The sequence below is a fragment of the Agelaius tricolor genome, unplaced genomic scaffold (genome assembly GCF_023055355.1).
Source record: "Agelaius tricolor isolate 1412-34295 unplaced genomic scaffold, bAgeTri1.0.p SCAF_20, whole genome shotgun sequence".
NCBI lineage: Eukaryota > Metazoa > Chordata > Aves > Passeriformes > Icteridae > Agelaius > Agelaius tricolor.
This window is the reverse complement of record NW_027269280.1, coordinates 8,615,642-8,635,234: the sequence shown is the minus strand read 5'-3', so window position 1 is coordinate 8,635,234 and position 19,593 is coordinate 8,615,642. Positions and strand designations below refer to the sequence as shown.

General features: G+C 58.6%; 2 protein-coding genes across 3 annotated transcripts; one reads left to right on the top strand and one right to left on the bottom strand.

The window, feature by feature from the left end:
• Positions 1 to 677: 677 nt before the first annotated feature.
• Positions 678 to 2,652, bottom strand: GSC2 (goosecoid homeobox 2). The gene is made up of 3 exons (XM_071444897.1): positions 2,343 to 2,652; positions 1,290 to 1,540; positions 678 to 779 (listed from the first exon to the last, which is right to left on the bottom strand). The coding sequence occupies exons 1-3, from the start codon at positions 2,650 to 2,652 to the stop codon at positions 678 to 680; spliced, it is 663 nt and encodes a 220-aa protein (XP_071300998.1).
• Positions 2,653 to 6,276: 3,624 nt separating this feature from the next.
• Positions 6,277 to 19,593, top strand: LOC139598714 (tRNA (32-2'-O)-methyltransferase regulator THADA-like). Of its 2 annotated transcripts, none has more exons than XM_071445443.1 (31): positions 6,277 to 6,498; positions 6,958 to 7,135; positions 7,305 to 7,391; positions 7,673 to 7,700; positions 8,012 to 8,160; positions 8,342 to 8,464; positions 8,689 to 8,809; positions 9,042 to 9,196; positions 9,689 to 9,773; positions 10,070 to 10,206; positions 10,500 to 10,697; positions 11,053 to 11,749; positions 11,838 to 11,990; positions 12,082 to 12,191; positions 12,312 to 12,472; positions 12,708 to 12,874; positions 13,158 to 13,343; positions 13,814 to 13,965; positions 14,317 to 14,460; positions 14,743 to 14,847; positions 15,024 to 15,224; positions 15,469 to 15,619; positions 15,741 to 15,975; positions 16,107 to 16,346; positions 16,472 to 16,697; positions 16,819 to 17,025; positions 17,217 to 17,455; positions 17,662 to 17,844; positions 18,279 to 18,545; positions 18,638 to 18,843; positions 18,958 to 19,593. In XM_071445443.1, exons 1-31 carry the CDS (start codon positions 6,395 to 6,397, stop codon positions 19,248 to 19,250), a joined length of 5,688 nt encoding a protein of 1,895 aa, XP_071301544.1. In that variant the 5' UTR covers positions 6,277 to 6,394; the 3' UTR covers positions 19,251 to 19,593. The 2 variants fall into 2 exon arrangements, with proteins under 2 accessions (XP_071301544.1, XP_071301545.1); XM_071445444.1 differs by having other exon boundaries at positions 6,278 to 6,498; positions 9,045 to 9,196.

Here is a 19,593-nt window from a genome sequence, read left to right as displayed (position 1 = left end):
GCTGGGCGCCGGGCCGATCCCCCCAACGCCCCCACCGTCTCAGAAACACCCGGGCTGCGGGGAGCGGACCCCGGCTGGCTGCCCAGGCACTTTTATTGGTGTCGCTGCTTTCCAGCTCGCGGCTTCTCCTCGGCCCCGCCGGGAACACGGACACGGCTCCTTGTGCCCGGGACTGGCTGGCAGAGGGGTGAAGGCGAACGCTGCCCGTGCCAGCCCTCTCAGCTCAGCAGGTTCATCACCTCTCCCCAGGGCTATGGGGAGAGACCCGCGTTCCTTTGTTTTGAAACAAATCACTTGTCCAGCGAGTTCAACCCCAAAAGCAACTATAGATGCCACTGAGGTGCTGCAAACGGGAAACATTCATTTGCAGAGTATTTTGCAAATCTACATCATTAAAACAAGCACAAATACTACGTGCACAGAGCAAAGACAAGGGGAGTTTCTCTTAAAGCACACAGATTTAACACCGGTACAGCTCTGTCCCCTGCAGGTCCTGCCTGCTCAGTCATTTGCCATGTGAACTCGGTCTGGAAGAGGCATGTGACAGTGCCATGTCTGCTTTTACCTGTCCTCCTCCTGTGAACCACAGAGGTTCCCTTTTGCTGCATTAGCCCCCTCGGGTCACCCCCTGAGCCTGTCAGCCACGGGCAGGGGGTGCTTGGTGCTCCCTGTGGGCACTAACAGCCCTCCTTGGGGGGCTGCTTGGCCTGCAGGGTCAGTGCCGAGGCAGTCGCCCTCTTCTGATGCCGCCACTTCGCCCGACGATTTTTAAACCAAACCTGGAAAGTGCAAAACAGGAAAAGGGCTCTTGCATGTCAGGTGTTACTGGGAGGGGGACAGGCAGTGGCCCTCCTGGGCTGTAAGGTACTGTGCTGGAAAGGCTTGATACAAAATGTAATCAGTGCTTCTGCTGCTATCTTGCTCAGGTACATGTGAGGGGCACAAGGGAGCTGGGACAAGTTCAGAAGTCAGGCAGATCACTTAGGTAAGGGATACACCCTTGGGTGCAGGGGATGAGCAGCAGAGCTGAGCATGTCTGTGGGTGATTCTGGGAGAGAGGCATCATGTGAGTGTGTGGGACTGGGTGCCAGTACAAATTAGCCCAGCTGAAATGGTTTATGTTCTTCCATTGCTCACCAGACTTAAACTCTTTTTTGTCAAATGCACAAGGATGGATGTTAAAATGAGGCCGTGGGTCTGCAGCTCCCCAAAAAAGACAGCACAGTGCCCCAGTGTGTGCTCCTGGGGGCTGCAGGAACACAAGAGCTCTGCCCCCAGCAGGATCTCACCTCCACGCGCTCCTCCTTGAGGTGGATGCGGTTTGCCAGGTGCTCGCGGGTCACCACGTCCGGGTACTGGTTCTGGTGGAACAGCGTCTCCAGCGCCTGCAGCTGCTCCTCGCTGAAGATGGTGCGGTGCCGGCGCGTGCGGCGCTGCAGCTGCTGCTGCAGGCTCTGCAGCTCGCCTGCCTTCTCCTGGGAGCTCCTGCACACCCTGAGCGCCGGCTGCAGGAGCCGCATGGGCCAGGGCAGCCGCGCATCTGCCAGGGGACAGGGACAGCAGCAGGGTTACAGGGGTGGTGCTCAAACACTCACCGTGCTCAAGGCAGCTCAGGCTCCAGTTGTATCCCTGCTTCTGTTTGGAAGGAAGCAGCCAGGCACCTGGAGTGGGTGCCAAGCTGAGTGGTGGCTATGCAAGTGAGAGAAGAGTTTAGGGCATGATCCTGGGAGAAGGATACAGGTGGTGAGCGCTGATTGGGTTTTCTTTGTTTGCTTACCAGTTGCACTATGGCCAGCTCCAGAAAATAACTGCAAACTCACAGACCAGCAAAGATCTGTGTTTCAGCCCTGACACAAGGGAATTCTGAACTTTCAGGATGCTCTTGAACTGCATTTTTAATGGTTTGCTACTTTTTATTTTCCACGGTAATTTTGCTAGATGTAGCCAAAACTCTTTTCCTTAAAGGATGGGTGTGGTTCCCCAGGGCTGGTGATGTCAGGAAGCACAGGCACAGCTCTGCACATGGGCAGCATGGCCATGGGATCCCACACTCCACAGAGAGCCTACACCCCTAGAAGCATCATTCTCTCAAGAGTTTCACACTAATCAGTAATATCCACTAACAGTCAGCACCCTCTGCTTTTCAAGCCCTGGCAGCATTTCAGGTGAAAGTTTCCACTCTTAGGAGCCCTGCTAGGAACAGCTTGGATTGCTGGGCCTCGGGCCCAAGACCACTGTGGCCAGATGCCATATTGCCATTAACAGCCAGGTTTCCCCCTGCCCCCAGCACTGGCACCAGCCCCTCAGCAAGCCCAACCCCTGAACCAAACCCAAACACTCACCCAGCCACGCCGGCAGCTCCTGCAGGGAACGGGCACTCGTGTGAGAGCAGCAGCAGCAGCTGCAACCTGCCCCTTCCAGCTCTTCCTCCTCTTCTTCCTCCTCCTCCTCCTGCAGGGAGCTGGCTGGGATGGTCTCCAGCTCACAGGGCCTCTGAGGTGTGCAGTCCAGGATGCTCCGTAGGCACAGTGGCACCACGACCTGGGGGCTCTTCTCCGTGGGGCTGGAGAGGATGTCCTCAATGCTGAACGGACGTGGCTTCTTCAGGCCTCTCCTGGCAGCCTCAGCCCCTGGCACTGGCTCTGCAGACATCCTGGGCAAACAGGCAGCCCAGCTGGGGGGCTTTGCTCTCCCTTCACTGGCTCCCTAGTGGGGTTTTGCTAGGCAAAGGATAGCTTTTAAAATGGACTGGCAAAGCCATCCAGAACCATGGCTTTGTCTTGGCGTTTCAAGTGACTGTCATTCTTGCAGCTGAGTTTTTATTTTATACACACACTCTTTTCCTCCCTCTGACCTAGCTGTGTTATGACTGAAACCACTCTAAATATATATATAGTGAGAGAGATATAATCCCTTTGGAAAGAAAACCGTAAACCCCCCTGCAAATAAAATAAATTCTAACTAATCTTGGCAGCTTTGTGAAGGGTTAGTGTGGATCTAAGATTTAGCTAATCCCACAAAAATGACTGGAGAAGGAAATCTGATTTCTCCATCTCGGGTGTAGATTTGAGGTGGTTATGATCTCCATTGTGCTGCAGCTCCTATCCAAGGAAGGGGGAGGATAGCTGTTCCCAGCCCGGAAATGGACCAGAGGATTAACTCCTTAAAAGAAGCAAATTATCCCTTTCTCTGGCCAAATGAAAGCTTTCCCATCAAAAGAGAGCTGTCATATCATACAATATGAGAGAAGAGAGAGTTCAGCTTAATAAAAAATCATTTTTAATGACAGCACAGCCTTTGGCTTTGCCAGAATTCTCTGTGAAAGTTGATTTATTTTCTGCTGAAAGCAGAGAAATTGTATTTTCCCTCCTTCCCCTTTCCCCCATCTCTGCTGCCCTAATCACTGTAATAATGCAGATGCTTTGCATGTATCCAACATACTCTTTGTAAGGATTCAAAGCCCTTAGTAAATTAGATTACAAACTGCTTGCAGCAGCTCTGCACCACAGCTTAGTGGCATGTAACCACCTCCCATGCAGCTGAGCTGTGCTCTGCGTGGGGAAGGGAAGAGGAGGATTGTTGCTGCTGGTGCCTCTGTGTGCTCTCAGCAAGGTCCTACAGCCATCCAGGCAGGAGTGTGGACGCAGTACCACAGCCAACTTTCCCAAAGCCAGTTCAATTCCCAGCTCCTGCCCAGCCAGAGAAGCTGGGGAGAGGCCATGGCCAAGATTCAGGACGAGAAGGGAAGCCTGGCTCTGCCCCTCCCAAACAGCAAGGCCTGGCAGCTGCGATCCACAGGAGGAGGATCTGGATCCACATCTCGGATCCTGTGTTTTTAACTGACTGAGTAGCTGGGAATAAAATAGAGAAGGTGTGGCTGAGATCAGGTTGCTTAGCAAAGTTTAAGCCCAAGTTCCCTTGCCCTCAGTGCAGTTTAAGCCCAGGTGAGGAGTGAGGCCCTGGAGCTCATGTGGGGAGCATTCACACCTGGTGTTTCCTTGCAGTCCCACTCATGGTACCCCAAGGAGACACACGGGTGGGTGCTGTGAAACAACTGCACACCAAAGACCCTGGACAGCTCAGCAATGCCTCCAGCACCCTGAAAAACCTACAGCCACTCCCCAGGAGAGCCTCTCTCAGCTCCCTTCTCTCCTCATCCCTGCTCACTGCCTGTCCTTCCTCACCTGCAGGTCCCTCAGTGCTGGGAAGAGATGCCCCATAGCTGTTCTACTTGTGACTCACTTCAAACCAAACTGCTGCTTTTCCTTCCATCCCTTTATTTGCCTCTCCTTCAGCTGTTCCAATGGTGTAACTTGGATTATAACTGAGCTCTGCAAATCTTTACCTTTTGGGAGGAAGGCACCTTTGTAGCGGCTCAGTCTGGACGTGTTCACTCCGCCCTGCCAAGGTGTCAGTGCTCCAGACAGGCACTGGGGATGCCCTAATTCCAGAGATCACTGAAACTGCTCCCAGCTTTTATGCATGTACCCAAACACTGACACAAGGGGTGGATGTGGGGTCAGGTTCTGCTCTCCCCTCTGTGCTGGTCCAGAGGGGCCACAGAGCCGGTGAGCTGGGACGTGCCATGGGCAGGGGCAGGATCCGACCAGCTCTGTTCAGATGCCTGAAGAGGATTAATTCTCCTTCCCCATCCTTAACAAAGGATGCCTTTCCCTGGGCATCCTGTCCCAGCCCTGTCTTCCTACCACACATGCACTTAGCCTATTAGGATCTCTGCTGATTGCTTTCTTTCATTCCTCCCATACCTTTCACTACAGAAAATGGACTGGTAATACTTCTTTTATCAAAGAATTATGGGATTTAGGACCCAGATTGTACAAAGAGACTTTTGATAGCTGCTGGTAATCAAATCCCAATCGGCAGACACTTCTCTGCACCCTGTTACCAGAGGGGAATAAAGGAAAGGGATTTCTGATGTACTGTTTACTGAGCCTCTGGGAGATAGGATCGCTGGGCTATTTCATATTAGAAAAGGAAAGGAAAATAAAACAAGAAAGAAAAAACATGCAGACAAGAGAGGACAATATAGATATAGATAAAAAGAAAAGAAACAGGTTCTTATAATTTTCTTATTGGTTAAGGAGATTCCAAAGCCATTATAGAGGATTAGCAAAAAGGTTAATCTGCTTTAGCTGTTCACTTGTCAAAAGTGAATTTATAGGGTTTGAAAATCCTTCCTATGGTGAAACAAGAAAAAAATCCCCCTTTCCCTCCTCTGCCCCTCCCTTCTGCAGGCAGCACAAGGTGATGGGAACAGGAGTGCTGGAAACCCTACAGCATGGTAGCACCCTCCTCTGCCTTGCCCCTGCCTGTGCGTTGGCACCTGTGGGAGCTCTTGTTTGGCAGTGCTTCTCCCCACTCCCTATTACCAGTGTGGGGTGGCTGTGATGCTGAGGAAATGGAGGATCACATCTGAGGGATGTAACCATCCTCCTGCACTCCTCTGCCTTACCTGGGACAAATCCTGGGCTCTTTGACTCATTGATATTGGCAGCAGTCAGGGCATACCTGGACCCCTGGCTTTTGAAGATGATCTTAAAATTCTGCCAATTAAAATTGTTCAGCCCTGTGCCAAATAAGATTAAGAGCTCCAATAAACTCATTTTGATTTGATGATAATTACAATAAACATGTCTCTCTCCCCAAAGGCCATTTTATTCCACAGGAAGAAGTGGAATCTCTCCACTGGGTAGCAGTGTTATTAGTGATACTGCTAGTAGGGATGCTACGAGTAGTGGTGCTGGCTATCAGAGATGGTGTCCGTGGTGGAGGACGTGGGGTACCAAACCTCCTCTTCCGCAATGAACCACGATGGAATCTGACAGCTGCTTCACCCTGGAGCATTCCAGTTGGCATTTCAGAGATCTTACACCGCCTCATACTGCCCAAATCCCTCTGTGCTCGGCAGGCAGCACCGGGGTTTCGGAAGTTCTGGGTTGTCTCGCTTTTCCCCGACTACGGAAACAGTTTGGGATGATGATGCTTCTAAACTCTTGCCTTGCAGCCGGTGCGGGTCCCGGCCGGGGTGAAGGAAGGAAGGAATGAGGGAAGCACCGCGGGTCCCGGGCAGGGTGAAGGAAAGAATGAGGGAAGCACCGCGGCTCCCGGGCAGGGTGAAGGAAGGAAGGAAGGAATGAATGAAGGAAGGAAGGAATGAGGGAAGCACCGCGGGTCCCGGGCGGGGTGAAGGAAGGAATGAGGGAAGCACCGCGGCTCCCGGGCAGGGGGAAGGAAGGAAGGAATGAATGAAGGAAGGAAGGAATGAGGGAAGCACCGCGGGTCCCGGTCGCCGCTGCGGGCGGTGCTGCGCCGGGACAGCGCCAGGGGGCGCCGCCGAGCGCCGCAGCGGGCCCGGCTCTGTGGTGCGGCAGCCATGGGCGCCGAGCGGGAGGCGCGGGCCTGCGCCGCCTTCTACGGCTCACGGGGCCTCGCCCCCACGGTGCTCTCCTGCCTGCGCTGCCTGCGGCACTTCGCGGGGTAAGAGGGAGAGCCCCGGGGAGGGAGCTCCCGGTGTCCCCCGGTGGCGGCTGCCTCGGGAAACCCCCGGCGTGTAGCGGCCGTGCATGCCGCGGGCGCGGGTCGGGAGGGAAGAAGGGAGGGTGGGCAGATCGATACCCAGCGATGGTTCGAGCCACGCTCACGGTGCTCCCCATTCCCGTCCAGCCTGCTCAGCAGCAGCAGGACTGCTGGTTTTAGGATTTTCGTGCCCTTCTGCCCACCAAGGGTTTGCAGGCGCTGGGCTTTGAGGATTTTGTGTAGCTCCCCCCCTGCCGCCGCCCCTCTGTCTCCGCTCCAGGGCAATGCTGAGCGCACTGGGAGAGAGCAGCACCGCAGGCTGGGGCACCCCAAACCCAGATCCCACTGAGTCGGGGTATTCCCCCACTACAAACTTCACCGAGCCGGGGTATCCTCACCCCTGTCCTTGTCCCGTTCCAGGAGCACTGCCAAGAGATGCAAAGAGAAGCACCTGGAGGAGGCTCTCCAGCTGACACGGGCGCTGAGCGAGGGTCTGCAGGCACTGGGTGAGGCAGAGGCACGACCCCTGCTCCGCTGTGTCCTGGCTTTCCAGATGGAGGCAACCAGCAGCTGCAGCTCCTTCCAGAAACTGGAACAGGTCTGTAAGGCTGGGCTGGCTTTGCCCACTCCTGGCACAGCCCTGGAGCTTTCTGCCATCCTTACCAGCAAAGGGGCTCACAGGTGGTGCAGGCTCCCCCAGAAGCACTTGGCAGTGGTGTCTCCCAGGGATCTGGGCAGAGCAGCTGACCTGGGGTGTCTCTTGGCAGATGGTGACCCAGCTGGCAGTGGGGAAGGAAGCCCTGCTGGCCCAGGAGGTGGACACACTGCTGAGTGGCCTGGCACTGCAGGGAGAGGTGAGAGAACCCCAGCTGTGCAGTGTCACTGGCTTTCGTGGGGACTTGTCTGAAGACCAAGTGTCACAGAGACCTGGTTTGGGCTGCCTCTGGTCCTTCACTTCACTTCCCTTGATTCTGGGGATTTGCCCTTGCTTACAGCTGGCAACAGGTGGCTGCCTATCACACCAGCCCTTTGCTCATCCCTGGGGCAGCTTATGGCACTGGCAGAACCCTCCTGCCCAAGGCACTGAGCCCCAGCATGTTGTCACAGAGGACAAACTATCCTTCTGTCTCTGCAGGTGCTGTCTCCTGAGGACCTTCAGTCAGGTCAGCCTCTGTTCCTTACCTTCTGGGGTTTTCTCCCAGCTCACACCACGAGGGCACAGAACATTTCCTGCCAACCCAAACTGGGTCCTCTGTGCTCATGGGAGGGGAGCAGGGATCAGCCAGATCTGTGTGATCTCTGCAGAGGTCCCAGCAGCATCCAGCTCTGCCCACCCACAGCTGGAAACCAGACAAGCCAAAGCATCCCCTGCATCCCAGCCGCTTCTTACCTCACTCACCAACACCCTTGGCTGAACTGGGAGCAGGGCAGGCTGCAGGAGGGCTGGGGGCTGATGCTGTCCCCTTGCCCGCAGTGTCCATGTTCCTGGAGGAGAGCAGCCTGGGCCGGCAGCACTGGCAGCAGAACCTGCCCCTGCTGCTGCAGCGCCTGGCCAGCACCCTGCACTGGGTGCTGCAGGGCCAGCCCACACCTGGCAGCACCTGGGGCTACCTGGTCATCAAGGTAAGAGCCACCGTGGGCAGGGGGGAGGGATCAGTACCTGCAGGGACAGGCTGGGCACTGGCAGCAGTGTCCAGAGGGATGTAATGCATCGAGCTGCTTTGAATGGCCGTTCCTGGGGTTTTGCTGCTTTTTCAGAGGTAAGGAATACTGATCATCCCTGTGGCACCTCCTGCTTCTCCAGGCCTGCCTCCAGGTCTTCCAGGTGCTGCCAAAGGATGTGGCTCCCCTGGCGTGGAGCACATCAGGAAAGAGTGAGACCCTGCAGAGCCTCCTGGGACTGCTGCTGGAGGTGGCTTGGGGGAAGGTGGGTACAGCCCTGGGAGGGGTGGGGCTGCCTGTCCCAAGGAGCAGAGCAGTGCTGTCCTTCCCCGATGCTTTCCCCATTCCCCTCCCCAAGGCGAGCCTGCAGAGACAGCTCAGTGTCTGGCATGTCTGAGGCACCCCATGTTGCTGTTTGCAGGGGCAGTTAAATGTGGCTGGGGTTTAAATGGTGTTTTGAGTTGTGCCTTTGCCTCCCTGTGAGTCCAGGCCCTGAACAAGGACACGAGGCTGCTGGCAGGCACAGCCCTGAGCATGTTGGTGAACACGGCCCCCCAGCCCCAGCATGGGGCCAGTGCAGTGCTGACCCTGTTCCAGCTCCCCAACCGAGGTGTGTGCTCCATCCTGAGCTGAGGAGGGCCTCTGGCAAAGGGTGGCAGGAGTGTCTGGGGACAGAGGCTGGTGCCAGGCTGGACTCTGCTGCTGTGCCTCTCTTGGGGTCTGGGAGCTCCAGCTGTGTCTGGCCACCTCCCATGGATGTCCTGGAATGAGCCATGGCAGTTGCTCTCAGAGCAGCATTTGGGTTTGCCACCTTCCTTCCATCCATTGGAGCCATTTTCCAGCAGGCACTGGAGAGCTGAAATTTGGGGAGCTGGTGGTGGAAGTGCCCCCCGTCCTGGAACCAGATGGGCTGGAGAAGCTGGTGCTTACCAGAGGTGTGCTGACGTGCTGCAAGATGGACATCCTCAGCTGCCAGCTGGAGGGCCTCCCCAACAAGGTAGGAGAGCTCAAACCTGGTGGACAGGGCTCGAGGGAGCCCTTGGAGAGGGCTGGCAGCCGCCTGTGCTGCCTGCAGATCCCTGGGGGATGAAGCCAGGCTGCACCCCTCTACACCAGCAGCTCCATGCATCCTGCTGAGCAAAGCCAGTTGGCCAAGGAGCTTTTTCCAAAGACATCCCAGCAGGGATTTCTCTTTCCTGAGGGGCTGGGAAACAAAGTGATGCCAAAGGCCCCTACACAAGCAAAGCAGTGTTCACCCTGTGTTCCCATGGCATGAACTTGGGGCTGTCCCTGCAGAGCACAGCCTCATCTCTGCCCAGCTCTAGCCTCTCCCAGGTCTTCACGGGCTGAGCACTGCCAGGCAGGGAGCAGAGATGTGCTCTGTGAGAGCAGGAGAACCAGGCAGCACTCTCCTTGCCTGTCTCATGGCAGGGTTTTCTCCCTGGAAATTCTGTGCCTGCCCTCTCCCTGAGCTGCTGTGCCCCTGCAGGCCTGCCTGCTGCTGGATGTGGTCTTTCCTGCTGTGTGTGCCCTGACCAGGGAGCAGAAGGACTGCCACTACTACTGCTTCCAAGGTAGGAGACAGTGACCCTGCCATGAAAGGTTCACTGTGCTTGTGGTGCATGGAGTCCCCGTGTGCTTCATCTTCTCCAGGGAAGATGCTTTTCTGTTTCTTGGTAGCTGTTTTGGAAACTGCTATTAATTTCTGTTCCTGCCCAATGGACACTTGCCCTCTTGGGGTCTTGTGTACCTGACAGGGGAACTGCTGCCCCTGCACACAGGGTCCTTAAGGCCACAGCCTGTGCTGGCCCTGGTGCAGGTGAGTCTGGGGGAGGGCTGCAGCAGAGCTCTCTGTTTTCTGTTTTGGCAGCCTGTGCGCTGTGGCTGCAGCGCCTGCGGGAGGGCCTGGCTGCTCTCTGGCACCTGACGGGGACCCATGTCCTGGCCCAGGACTCTGAGCTCCTCCAGGAGCTCACCCAGCTGCTGTGGAACAACGCAGAGACCCCGGTAAGGACACAGTGCCAAAGGGCACCAAATGTGGCAGCCAGGAACAGCTCTTCCTTCACCTGGCTCAGCTGCTGTCCCTAGCCCATAACACATCCCTGCTGTTCAGCTCCATCAGCCAAATAGACTCCCTTGCCTGTAGCTGCCAGGGCAGGGGCAGGCACACTGCTGGGGTTGTGGCATTTGTCACATACAGGCTCTAAAGGGCCATGTCCCAGTGCTTCACCTGCCACAGGACAGCAAGACATGAGAGGGAGCCCACCCTAACCCCCCTGTTTGTTGTCCTTCTCCCACAGGTGGAAGGTGTGTCTGAGTTCATCCATAGCTCCTTCCGATTGCTCCTGGAGATCTACCACCTGGAATGCCAGCACTTCCAGGACCAGGAGAGACCCCTCTACCAACAGATGCTGCAGAGGGTGGTCTCAATGCCTTGGCAGATCAAAGCAAGATACGTGCCCCTGTGTGCCATCGTCCCCTACATGGGCAGCCAGCAGGTAGGGATGGCAGGGGTTTGGGAGTTTTAGTGCCACCTGGCTCTGTTGCTGAGGTGGCACAGCCTCAGTCCACTGCCTGTCTCCTTCTACCCAGTTCAGCTGTGTGGGCAGGGAACCTTCCCACCCGGAGGGGCAATTTTAGCATCCCTGGGGTAGTGAGCTACATCAGTGCATCCCTGGGGAGTGCCAGTGGGAAGGGAAGCTTTGCCTGTCAGTGCCCACCAGAAGCAGCTTTGAGGTACCAGAGATGCTCAGTGCCAGGGGTGACTTCAGTGTGGCCTGTACCCATCTGTCTTTCCCCCAAATGCAGCTTTCAGCCTGACAGGGAGATGAGGGTCACCTGCCTTTCTCCCAGGTGCTGGATGCCTACCCAGACCTGCCACAGCATCTCCTGAGCTGCCTCTCCACCAACCACCTGTGTCCTGCCGCGGCCGAGGCCTACAAGGTCCTGGTGCGGCAGCAGTGCAGCGAGTGGCGGGATGGGCAGCGGGGCACAGCGGAGGCCCTGGCAGAGCAGTGGGCACTGCGCTGGCTCCCCCTGCTCTCCCAGGGCCTCTGCTCTCCCCTGCCCATCCTGCAGAGCAACAGTGCCAACCACCTCCTCACCTGGACCCTGCGGCAGCTCCCAGACACCCAGGCACTGCTGGCCACCCAGTTTGGCGGCCAGGACACGATGTCACTCCGGGCCTGGGTGTCCGTGCTGAAGGCACAGAAGAGTGTGGCAGGGGCCCTGCCGCTGGGGGAGGAGGCTCTGGAGCGGCTCTCCCGCTGCCTGGGCACCCGTGAGGAGGGCATTCGGCTGGCAGCGCTGGGCCTGCTCTGCTGCAGCCCCAACACCAACCAGCCCCTCTCGGGCACCGAGGTGCGGCTGCTGCGGGAGTTCCTGCCCCTCAACCTCAACTGCGACTCCTCCTCGTTCCGGCAGCTGCTGCAGGCAGCCGTGAGGAAGGCGCTGGTGCGGCTGCGGGACAGCTCGCTGGCCCAGCTGCGGGGGAAGGCGCCGCGGCGCTCCGGGCCGGCAGAGGGAGCAGAGCAGCTCGCCCAGGCAGTAGGTGAGGCGGCCACTGAGCACCTGCACCCCAGCCCTCGGAGATTCACGTGTGCCCCGGCATCCCTTGCTGCCATGCTCTCTGCCCACAGGCTTTGTGGAATGGCTGCTGCAGCTCAGCATCGCCTCACTCAGCCCAGGCTCCAACTACCAGAGGAAGAAGACGGCTCTGCTCCTTCTGGCTGCTGTTTTGGAGACCTGCACAGACACCTGGAGCCCTGACAGGAAGAAAGGCCAGCCCCCACGTGAGTACAGGCAAGCTACCTGGAGTATCACCTGTAGCTGTGGGGATACTCCCAGCCAATCCCACCCCACCGCCCCATGTCCTCATCACAGGGACCATGGCCACACTGCTGAGCTATGCCAGGCAGAGAGGCTGCTGGGACTTCTTCTCCCAGCCCAATTTGCTGGCACTGCTGAGCTGCCTGCAGGACAGCACTAACGAGGTGAGCCTCATAAAGCTAAAGGGAGGTGATAAAGATGGCCTCCAGCAGACTTAGAGAAGCCCACCATGGTTCCCATTCTCCCATGTCCCACTTTTCCCCATGTCTTCTCTGTCCTGGCAGATCAGAGACTTGGCCTCGGAGCTGCTTGTCCGCTACTTCCCTACCACATTCCCTGAGCCCATTGCCCAGGCTCTCTTCCAGCTGGCCCAGGACACCCTGGGCAGCCCCCGAGTGCAGGAGGCTGAAGCTGGATCTGTGCTGATGAAGACCATCCTGCAGAAGTATGAGCTTCTGGCATGGCCCTCTCTCTCCCTGTGGTGGCACAGGACCCTCCAAGAGTGTGTTGGCAGCACTGGTGCTTCACCAGTCTGTGGTCATAGATGGGGTTTGCAATAGCCTTGCAGCGGGAAGCTGGGGAGGGCTGAGGTGTCTGCACTGGGGGAGGAAGGAGCTGCGTATCACAAGATGGGCAGGAAATTCCCTGGTACTCACAGCAGGATCTGCGTGTTGCCCCAGGTCAGACAGTGGCACCATGAAGAGCCTGTCCCTGGAGGCTGAGGCAGCCCTGACACTGCCCAGCCGAGGGCTGTGCTTTGCCCAGCACCTTCTGCACGTGCTGCAGGCCCAGTACAAGGTGGCACGCCAGGACCTGCTGCGGGCAGCAGCCACAGCACCGATGCACGGTACGGCCCCAGCTGGGCAGGGCAGGGCAGGGCAGGGAGCAGCTCCTGCAGCAGCTGCCTGGGACCTGGAGCAGCCCAGAATCATGGCAGGACTCTGGTCACAGCTCGTTGCTGGTGCCACATCCTTGCCTTGGTTTCCCTGTTTTGGCACTGCCCCTGCCTTGCACACCCCTCACCCAGGGCCCTGTTGACTCCCCTGCCCCTGAGCCACGTCAGCCACAGCTCAGGCAGGAGAGGCAGGGCTGTGCTGACAGCACAGTGAGCAGAGGTGGGTGTTCTGCAGGAGCCATCGCAGCCCTGCGCAGGTGCCTGCTCCAGGTGCCAGAGGTGGCCGTCTCCATGCAGGCAGCAGAGTTGGTGCAGAGCTGGCAGGAGCTCCTCACCTGCCTCGTGACCACAGTGAGAGACATCACCTCCCTCCTCCTGGGGGCTCTGCAGAGCCAGCAAGGCCCTGGTGCTGATGAGCAAGGTGAGTGTGTCCCCATGGCGGCAGAACCAGCCCTGGGATCCATCCCTGGGAGCCACTGACTACTCCACCACAGTCATTCCTGGCCCAGCAGCCCTCCAGCCCCAGGGGAATGCACTTACTTTGGGCTCAGTTCCTCTAGCAGGGGACCATTGTTGGGCTGGGCCTGGCTTTGGGTCCCTTTCTCAACTCCATGGGAGAACAGGAGCATTAGAGGCAAAAGCCTTCCAGGAGCAGTGAGGCACCTGCCAGATAAAAACAGTTGGGAAAGAAGGGGCTGGCAGAGACCTTACAGGCCTTGGAAAGAGCAGTGGGAAAAATGCAGCTGCGTTCCTGAGTGGGGCATGTGGCAGGGCAGGAGCCATTGCCATTTGTGTGCATTCTGACAGGGGACTACAGGTCCTCCCAAACCCTAACAGCGTCCCCCTCCCACTGCCCTACACCCTGCTCAGACCTGGTTTTTCCTTTTGCAGCTGCTGCCCCATCATTTGCAGAGATGGGGAATGCCATTGGCTCCCTCATCATGTTGGGGAAGGGCCAGGGGCAAGAGGAAGAGGAGAGTGATTCAGTCCTGCTGTCAGAGGAGCACAGCCTGATCCTGACGTGCTGCTGGGTGTCAGTGAAGGTAGGGACTCCTCCTTATGGCACTGGGAGAGGGGCAGCCTAGCATGGCACCCATCATCCAGCCTTCTCCAGCTTCACCTCTCCCTGGGGCATTCGCTGGGGATGAACACAGGAGAATTTCTGTCCTTACTTCAGTGCTCTCCCAGATGTCCTCACCCCCTTCCAGGAAGGATGCAGCTAGCAGGCTCCCAAAACCAGCCCCCTCCCTGCCCTTATGGAGCCCAGCTTCTTCCCAGACACTGATAGTCCCCTGCTGTGGCACAGCCAGGCTACCTGGCTTGCAGCCCTGCTGCCACCCATCCCAGCTTCTCCTCCTCCCTGCCAGACTTGCTGACCTTCCTCTTCTTCCCAGGAGATTGGGCTGCTCCTGGGGGGCCTGGCTGAGCTGCTGCTATCCCCAGCACTGCCTGCTGAAGTGGGGCCCCTCCTGCCACTCCCCACCCTGCAGATGGCCACCAGGGTGTTCCAGGAAATCCTGCTGCGGTGCCGGCACTGGGTAAGGGTGGATCTGGGCCCTTGGCCATCCCTGAAGCCCTGTCCCTGCCCTGGCATGCTGGGGGGAGGGAGGGTGAGTGCAATGGGGCAGGGTCTGCTGGGGGGCAGGACATGGGGATGGCTGGAAGTCCCCTGGCTGGGATCCCAGTTCCAGACCCTATCACATCACCGCACCATCATGTCTTCTCACTTGCTCTTCCCCTTCACAAAGAGTTTTCTGGGGGCATGGGGGTCTGGTGGGTGCAGCCTTTGGAGTGCTTGTCCTGACACTGCTCTGCCCCAGGGAGCAGTGGAGGGCTGCAGCATGGGCTTCACCAAATTCTGTGCTGCACTGCTGAACCACCCAGATCCGGAGCTGCAGGCCATCCCACGGGCTGTGCTGGAGCAGGTACAGTACTCATGGTGCCTCTTGTTTCCCCAGGGAGCACCAGAGGCATTTTTGCACTCCCTGGGGCAAGCACCCTCCTGGTAGCTGAGATGCTGGTGCCCTCCTGGCAGGGCAGCTGCAGGTGACAGGTGACAGGTTTCCAGCCACACCTCAGGTGGATTTTGTTTCTCTGTCAGGGCTTGGAAGCACTGGGTGGGCCCCGGAGCAGCTCAATCACACGCCGTGCTGCCGGCTTCCCCATGCTCTTCCTGTGCATCGTCAGCGGGGAGGCCCCGGCGCAGGCACGACCCCTCCTGACCCACTGCATCCAGACCCTGCTGAGCTTGGCTGCCATGGCACTGCCACAGGACTGGGACCAGACCCTCGACCTCCCACAGGTCAGTGTGGTGCTGCTGGAGCCCCTTTGGGGACAGGGTGATCTATGCTGGGTCCCCTGAACTGTGCCAGGTACCCAATGTGAGACCCTGAGAACTCAGACAGCCCTGGTCACGCTGTCCAGCCTGGCAGCCTGGGAGCTGATGGCCTTTTGGCTCCCCTGTCTTTTCCCACCCTCTTCCCCTGACATGGTAGCATGAGCCCTGTCCCCACATGGTGCCCCTGAGCCCCGTGTGCTCTCTCCAGGTGTGTGCCCTCCACGTGCTGCAGACGCTGGTCCGCGGGGCGGGGCTGGGCGGGGCAGTGCTGTGCCATGCCACACCCATGATGGCCCTGGCACTGCGGGGCCTGGGCTCACCCTGCTGGGCCATGAGGAACGCGGCCATCCAGCTCTTCAGTGAGTACTGACATAGACAGAGAGATCCCACAGCCCCCAGGGCTCGGAGCCTGTGTGAGGTGAAGTGCAGGGGGTTGGCAGGGTTGGATGGGACCCGACACTGCCTTCTCTGTCCGTGCAGGTGCCCTCACATCCCGGCTGCTGGGACAGCCGTGGAGCCACAGGGATGGCTGCCCATCAGAGGGGCTGAGCCTGCACGCCTTCCTCAGCCAGCACCCAAAGCTGGGTGCTGTGCTGCTTGGAGAGCTCAAGGTGGCCACAGCACCCACATCAGGGGGGCCCCGCCTGCACCCTGCACTCCATGCCGTCCTCACCCTCTTGGCCCAGCTGCAGCCTGGCGCTGACATTGCTGGCAGGTATGGGGGCAGTGGGGATGCTGTGCCTCAGCCAAGGGCTCCTGCAGTCGGAAGGGCTCCCATGGCCCTGGCTCTTGTGAGACTTCACTCCAGCCAGAGCATCACCACATGGTGCCCTATTTGCTCCACAGTTCCTCTGCTCCCTTCCTGGAGCCACTGCTGGGGCTGGCAGAGAGCCCCATCTACGCCGTACGAGCGATGGCTGCCAAGGCTCTGGTGCCTGTTGTGGCCCCTCCCCAGCGCTGCAGGCTCCTCCTGCAGCTGGCCCGGCAGCTCCCTGCAGCACCTGGGCAGATCCGCTCGCACAACGCCGTCCACGGGCACCTGCTGCAGATACAGGCACTGCTGGGCTGTGCCACAGGCACCGGGGGGTGAGTGTTCCACGCTGCCTCCCCAGCTGGAGGAGGCAGTGCCACCCTGTGCCAAACGCAGCCTTTTGGCCACAGAAGTGCCCATCTCAGCGTTTGCCCCGTGGTGAGGCTGTGTCTCCACTCAGGCTGTCGGCCGAGGCGCTGCACCCCGTGGCTCTGCAGCTGGAGGCGCGGGGCTGGCTGCTCACCCCGGCTCAGCGCTGCCCCCTCGTCCGAGCTGCCTTCCTCCAGGTCCTCACCCTCCTGCCCACATCCTTCAGCCCTGGCTTTGCCCAGTACATCCATGACACCATCAGCAGCGAGCTGGGCAGCCTCCTGCAGGGGGCAAAGTCAGGCTGTGCCGAGCCACAGGTACTGCTTCCTGCCAGGAAAGTCATGGCCATGCCTGACTGGCAATGAGCCTGGGCAGGGGCAGGGGGAGCCATCGCTCCAGGCTGAGCACTGGAAGGGGAATCCTGTTTTTTTCCTGCAGGTGGGCTCAGCCATCCTCCACCAAACCATGGCCCACTTCGTGTGCAGCGAGGCAGCCTGGCTGGCAGACAGCGAGCGCATTGCTGCTGTCTGCTCACTCCTCCAGCAGCCCAACCCCGACATCCAGCTTGCCATCCTGAACTGGGTGATTGCTGGGGAGGGAGGATCGTGCAAGGAGGTGGAGAACGCTCTTGGGCTGACATTGCTGGTATGATGGGGCTCAAAAGTCACCAAGTAAAGCAGGGGGGCCCCAGTGCACCACACAGATGGGACCCCTGAGATCCCATTGCTGAGAAGCTTGATGCTCCCCAGGCTGAGGGTGCATGGGTGCAGGGCACCTGCCTGGTCCTGCAGTGCTAGCACCACTAACCATGTACCTTCTTTCCCATTGTCAATTAGGAGAGCTTGCAGTCGGTGCTGCAAGAGAGAAGGGACGAAGAGTTCCTGAGATTGTACCTTGAGGCTTTGCTGCATCTTTACAGAGATCCCTCGTCATGGTCCCAGGAAGCTTCTAGTAAGCTCCAGGGCTCCTCAAGATCATGTCTGGAGATGCTGCTGCACATGGTGGAGGCTGAGTGTCCTGGGCCTGATCTCCTCTTCCAGGCACTGTGTGCTGCCAGCCTGCTGCTTGCCCACCAGTAGGTCCTTGCTGCTGCTGGGGGGCTGCCCAACTCTTCCAGCAGATTCTTCCTTAGTCCTTACTAGAAACAGAGCCCTGCCTTCCCTCCCATAAATCACACCATTGCACCTGGCTCCTGCAATCTCAGGCCAGCCGGTGACCTTTGGTCCCCTAATGGAGCAGCAAGGTGTGCTTGAATTCGTTCTCCTTCCCTGGCCTTGGCAGGTGCAGGGACGAGGACGCTGTGCTGGTGGAGCGCTGGTGTGCGGCGCTGGAGGAGTGCAGCCGCTCCGCTGGCTCTGAGCTGCTGCGGCTGGCGGCCGCCCGCTCCCTGCAGCTGGCGGGGCCCAGCCTGCTGCAGCCATCCCTGCGTGCTGCCCGTCCCTCGCTCGTCCCCGTGGCTCTGAGGTAGGTCACTCAGCCCATCTCTGGGGATGGCTGTGCTTGCAGCACTGCTCCCTGCAGCCCCAGCCCCAGCCTGCTGCAGGTTAATGGACTCTGCAAAAGGTGTCCCCTGCAAAAACTCAAGGGTGTTGAAGAAAACCCCAATCATTCAAAAATCAGTGACACTCAAGAGCTCACAGCCTACAAAAAACCGTGTGGGTGGCATTTTAATACAAGCAGCCAGTCCATTATGAGCACCAGGTGGCATTGCTGAGTCCTCAATCCCCAGCACAGCCCCTGCCTTCCCAAGCTCTTGGGTGGTGGCTGTGTCTTTCACAGTCCAGGGAAAAAGTCCCTCAGAGAAGCATTCTTCTGAGGTCTCATCCTCCCCTCCAAGCAGGCCAGGATGCTTTGGGACATGCAGTATGCTTCCTTTCCCTTCTCTTCACTTTCCTCAGGCTGATAAACATGGCCATTCACCTTCTGCAAGATGAGGAGCGGGATGTCCGGCATGAGGCCTCAGGTTTCGCCAGCCTCCTGCAGCAGAGCCCAAGGGAGCTGCTCCAAAATGGCTGCATCTTTGTGCAGGACAATGTGGGGCTCCAGAGCCTCCTAGAGCTCCTTCTGGGAGAGTTCGGGGAGCACCCTGAGACCTTCAACTCACTACTTCAACACATCCCCGTCTTAGATGTCAGGAGTGTTGTGGAGGAGCTGGAGGCCAACAAGTGAGTTGCTGGACCTGTGGATTGGCATGAGGGAGTGTGGGGTACTATGGAGTCAGCCCTTGGCTTCACTCACACCTCTGCTTTCCCCCCAGAGCTGCCAGCCTGTACAAAGAGGATGAACCCAATGTTTTTGCAGAGCCAGCTGTCCTGGCACAGCAGCTGCTCCCTGTCCTGGTGCAGCTCCTGGAGAAGGCTCCTACTGGCAGCCCAGTCCATGCCTCGGCTCTGCAGTGGCTGGAAGCCACAGGCCCCAGTGTGCTGAGGGACCTGCAGTACTGCAAACACTGCTGGAGCCAAGGTATGGTGAGCATGGAGTGCCTGGGGGCACTCAAACAAGTGTCCTTGTTCCTCAGGCCAGTTCTGCCCAGGGGGACCCTGCCACACTCACAGCTCCTTCCCTGCTCTCGCACAGGTCCTGCTGCCCGCTGGGGGATGAAGGCGCTGGGCTGTGCCAAACTCCACACAGCCCTGGCCGTGCTGCTGGTGAGGGCCTGGCTGGTGGCACAGATGCTGCGGGTGCTGGGGGAAGGTGCCACCACCACGCCAGGCCTGGGCTGTGGCTCCCAGGAGTTGGAGCAGGAGCTGGAGCTGGTACAGGGGCTGCTGGTGCAGCACGGGCTGGCTCCTGTGCCAAAGCAGGACAATGCACCAGGAGAGCTGGCACCACTGTTGGGGAGTGACAGCTCCAGGCATGCAGCAGTGTGACATGGAATCCTGCAGCCATCGCCCTCCATTTCCTGGATGCTCTCTCTGACCAGCAGCCAGGCCTGCAGGTTTGGTGGTGTAACTCAGGGGACCCCACTCACAGTGTGGGACACACTCACTTTTGTTCCCAGTTTCTAACTCTGCTGCTGAGGACTCCAGTGCAGCATTGCCTTGGCCCATGTCCATGGCTTCCTTGCCCTCAACTCTGGCTTGCAGGAGGGGACCTATGCTCCAGAACTCTCACACCCCCTCATGCTCAACTCCCACCACCTGTTTTTTTAACCAGCACTTTGGTCCTTGGCCGACCTGGGCTTTTATCCCAAATAAAGAGGCCAAGAACATT

Excerpts from the sequence above, each read along its gene's own strand:
- GSC2 (XM_071444897.1), bottom strand. The coding sequence starts at position 2,652 with ATGTCTGCAGAGCCAGTGCCAGGGGCTGAGGCTGCCAGGAGAGGCCTG. Across the intron at positions 1,541-2,342 it reads GGAGCTGCCGGCGTGGCTGG|ATGCGCGGCTGCCCTGGCCC; the intron begins GTGAGTGTTTGG and ends GTCCCCTGGCAG. Across the intron at positions 780-1,289 it reads TCAAGGAGGAGCGCGTGGAG|GTTTGGTTTAAAAATCGTCG; the intron begins GTGAGATCCTGC and ends TGCACTTTCCAG.
- LOC139598714 (XM_071445443.1), top strand. The coding sequence starts at position 6,395 with ATGGGCGCCGAGCGGGAGGCGCGGGCCTGCGCCGCCTTCTACGGCTCA. Across the intron at positions 10,207-10,499 it reads GGAACAACGCAGAGACCCCG|GTGGAAGGTGTGTCTGAGTT; the intron begins GTAAGGACACAG and ends CTTCTCCCACAG. Across the intron at positions 12,875-13,157 it reads AGCCACAGCACCGATGCACG|GAGCCATCGCAGCCCTGCGC; the intron begins GTACGGCCCCAG and ends GGTGTTCTGCAG.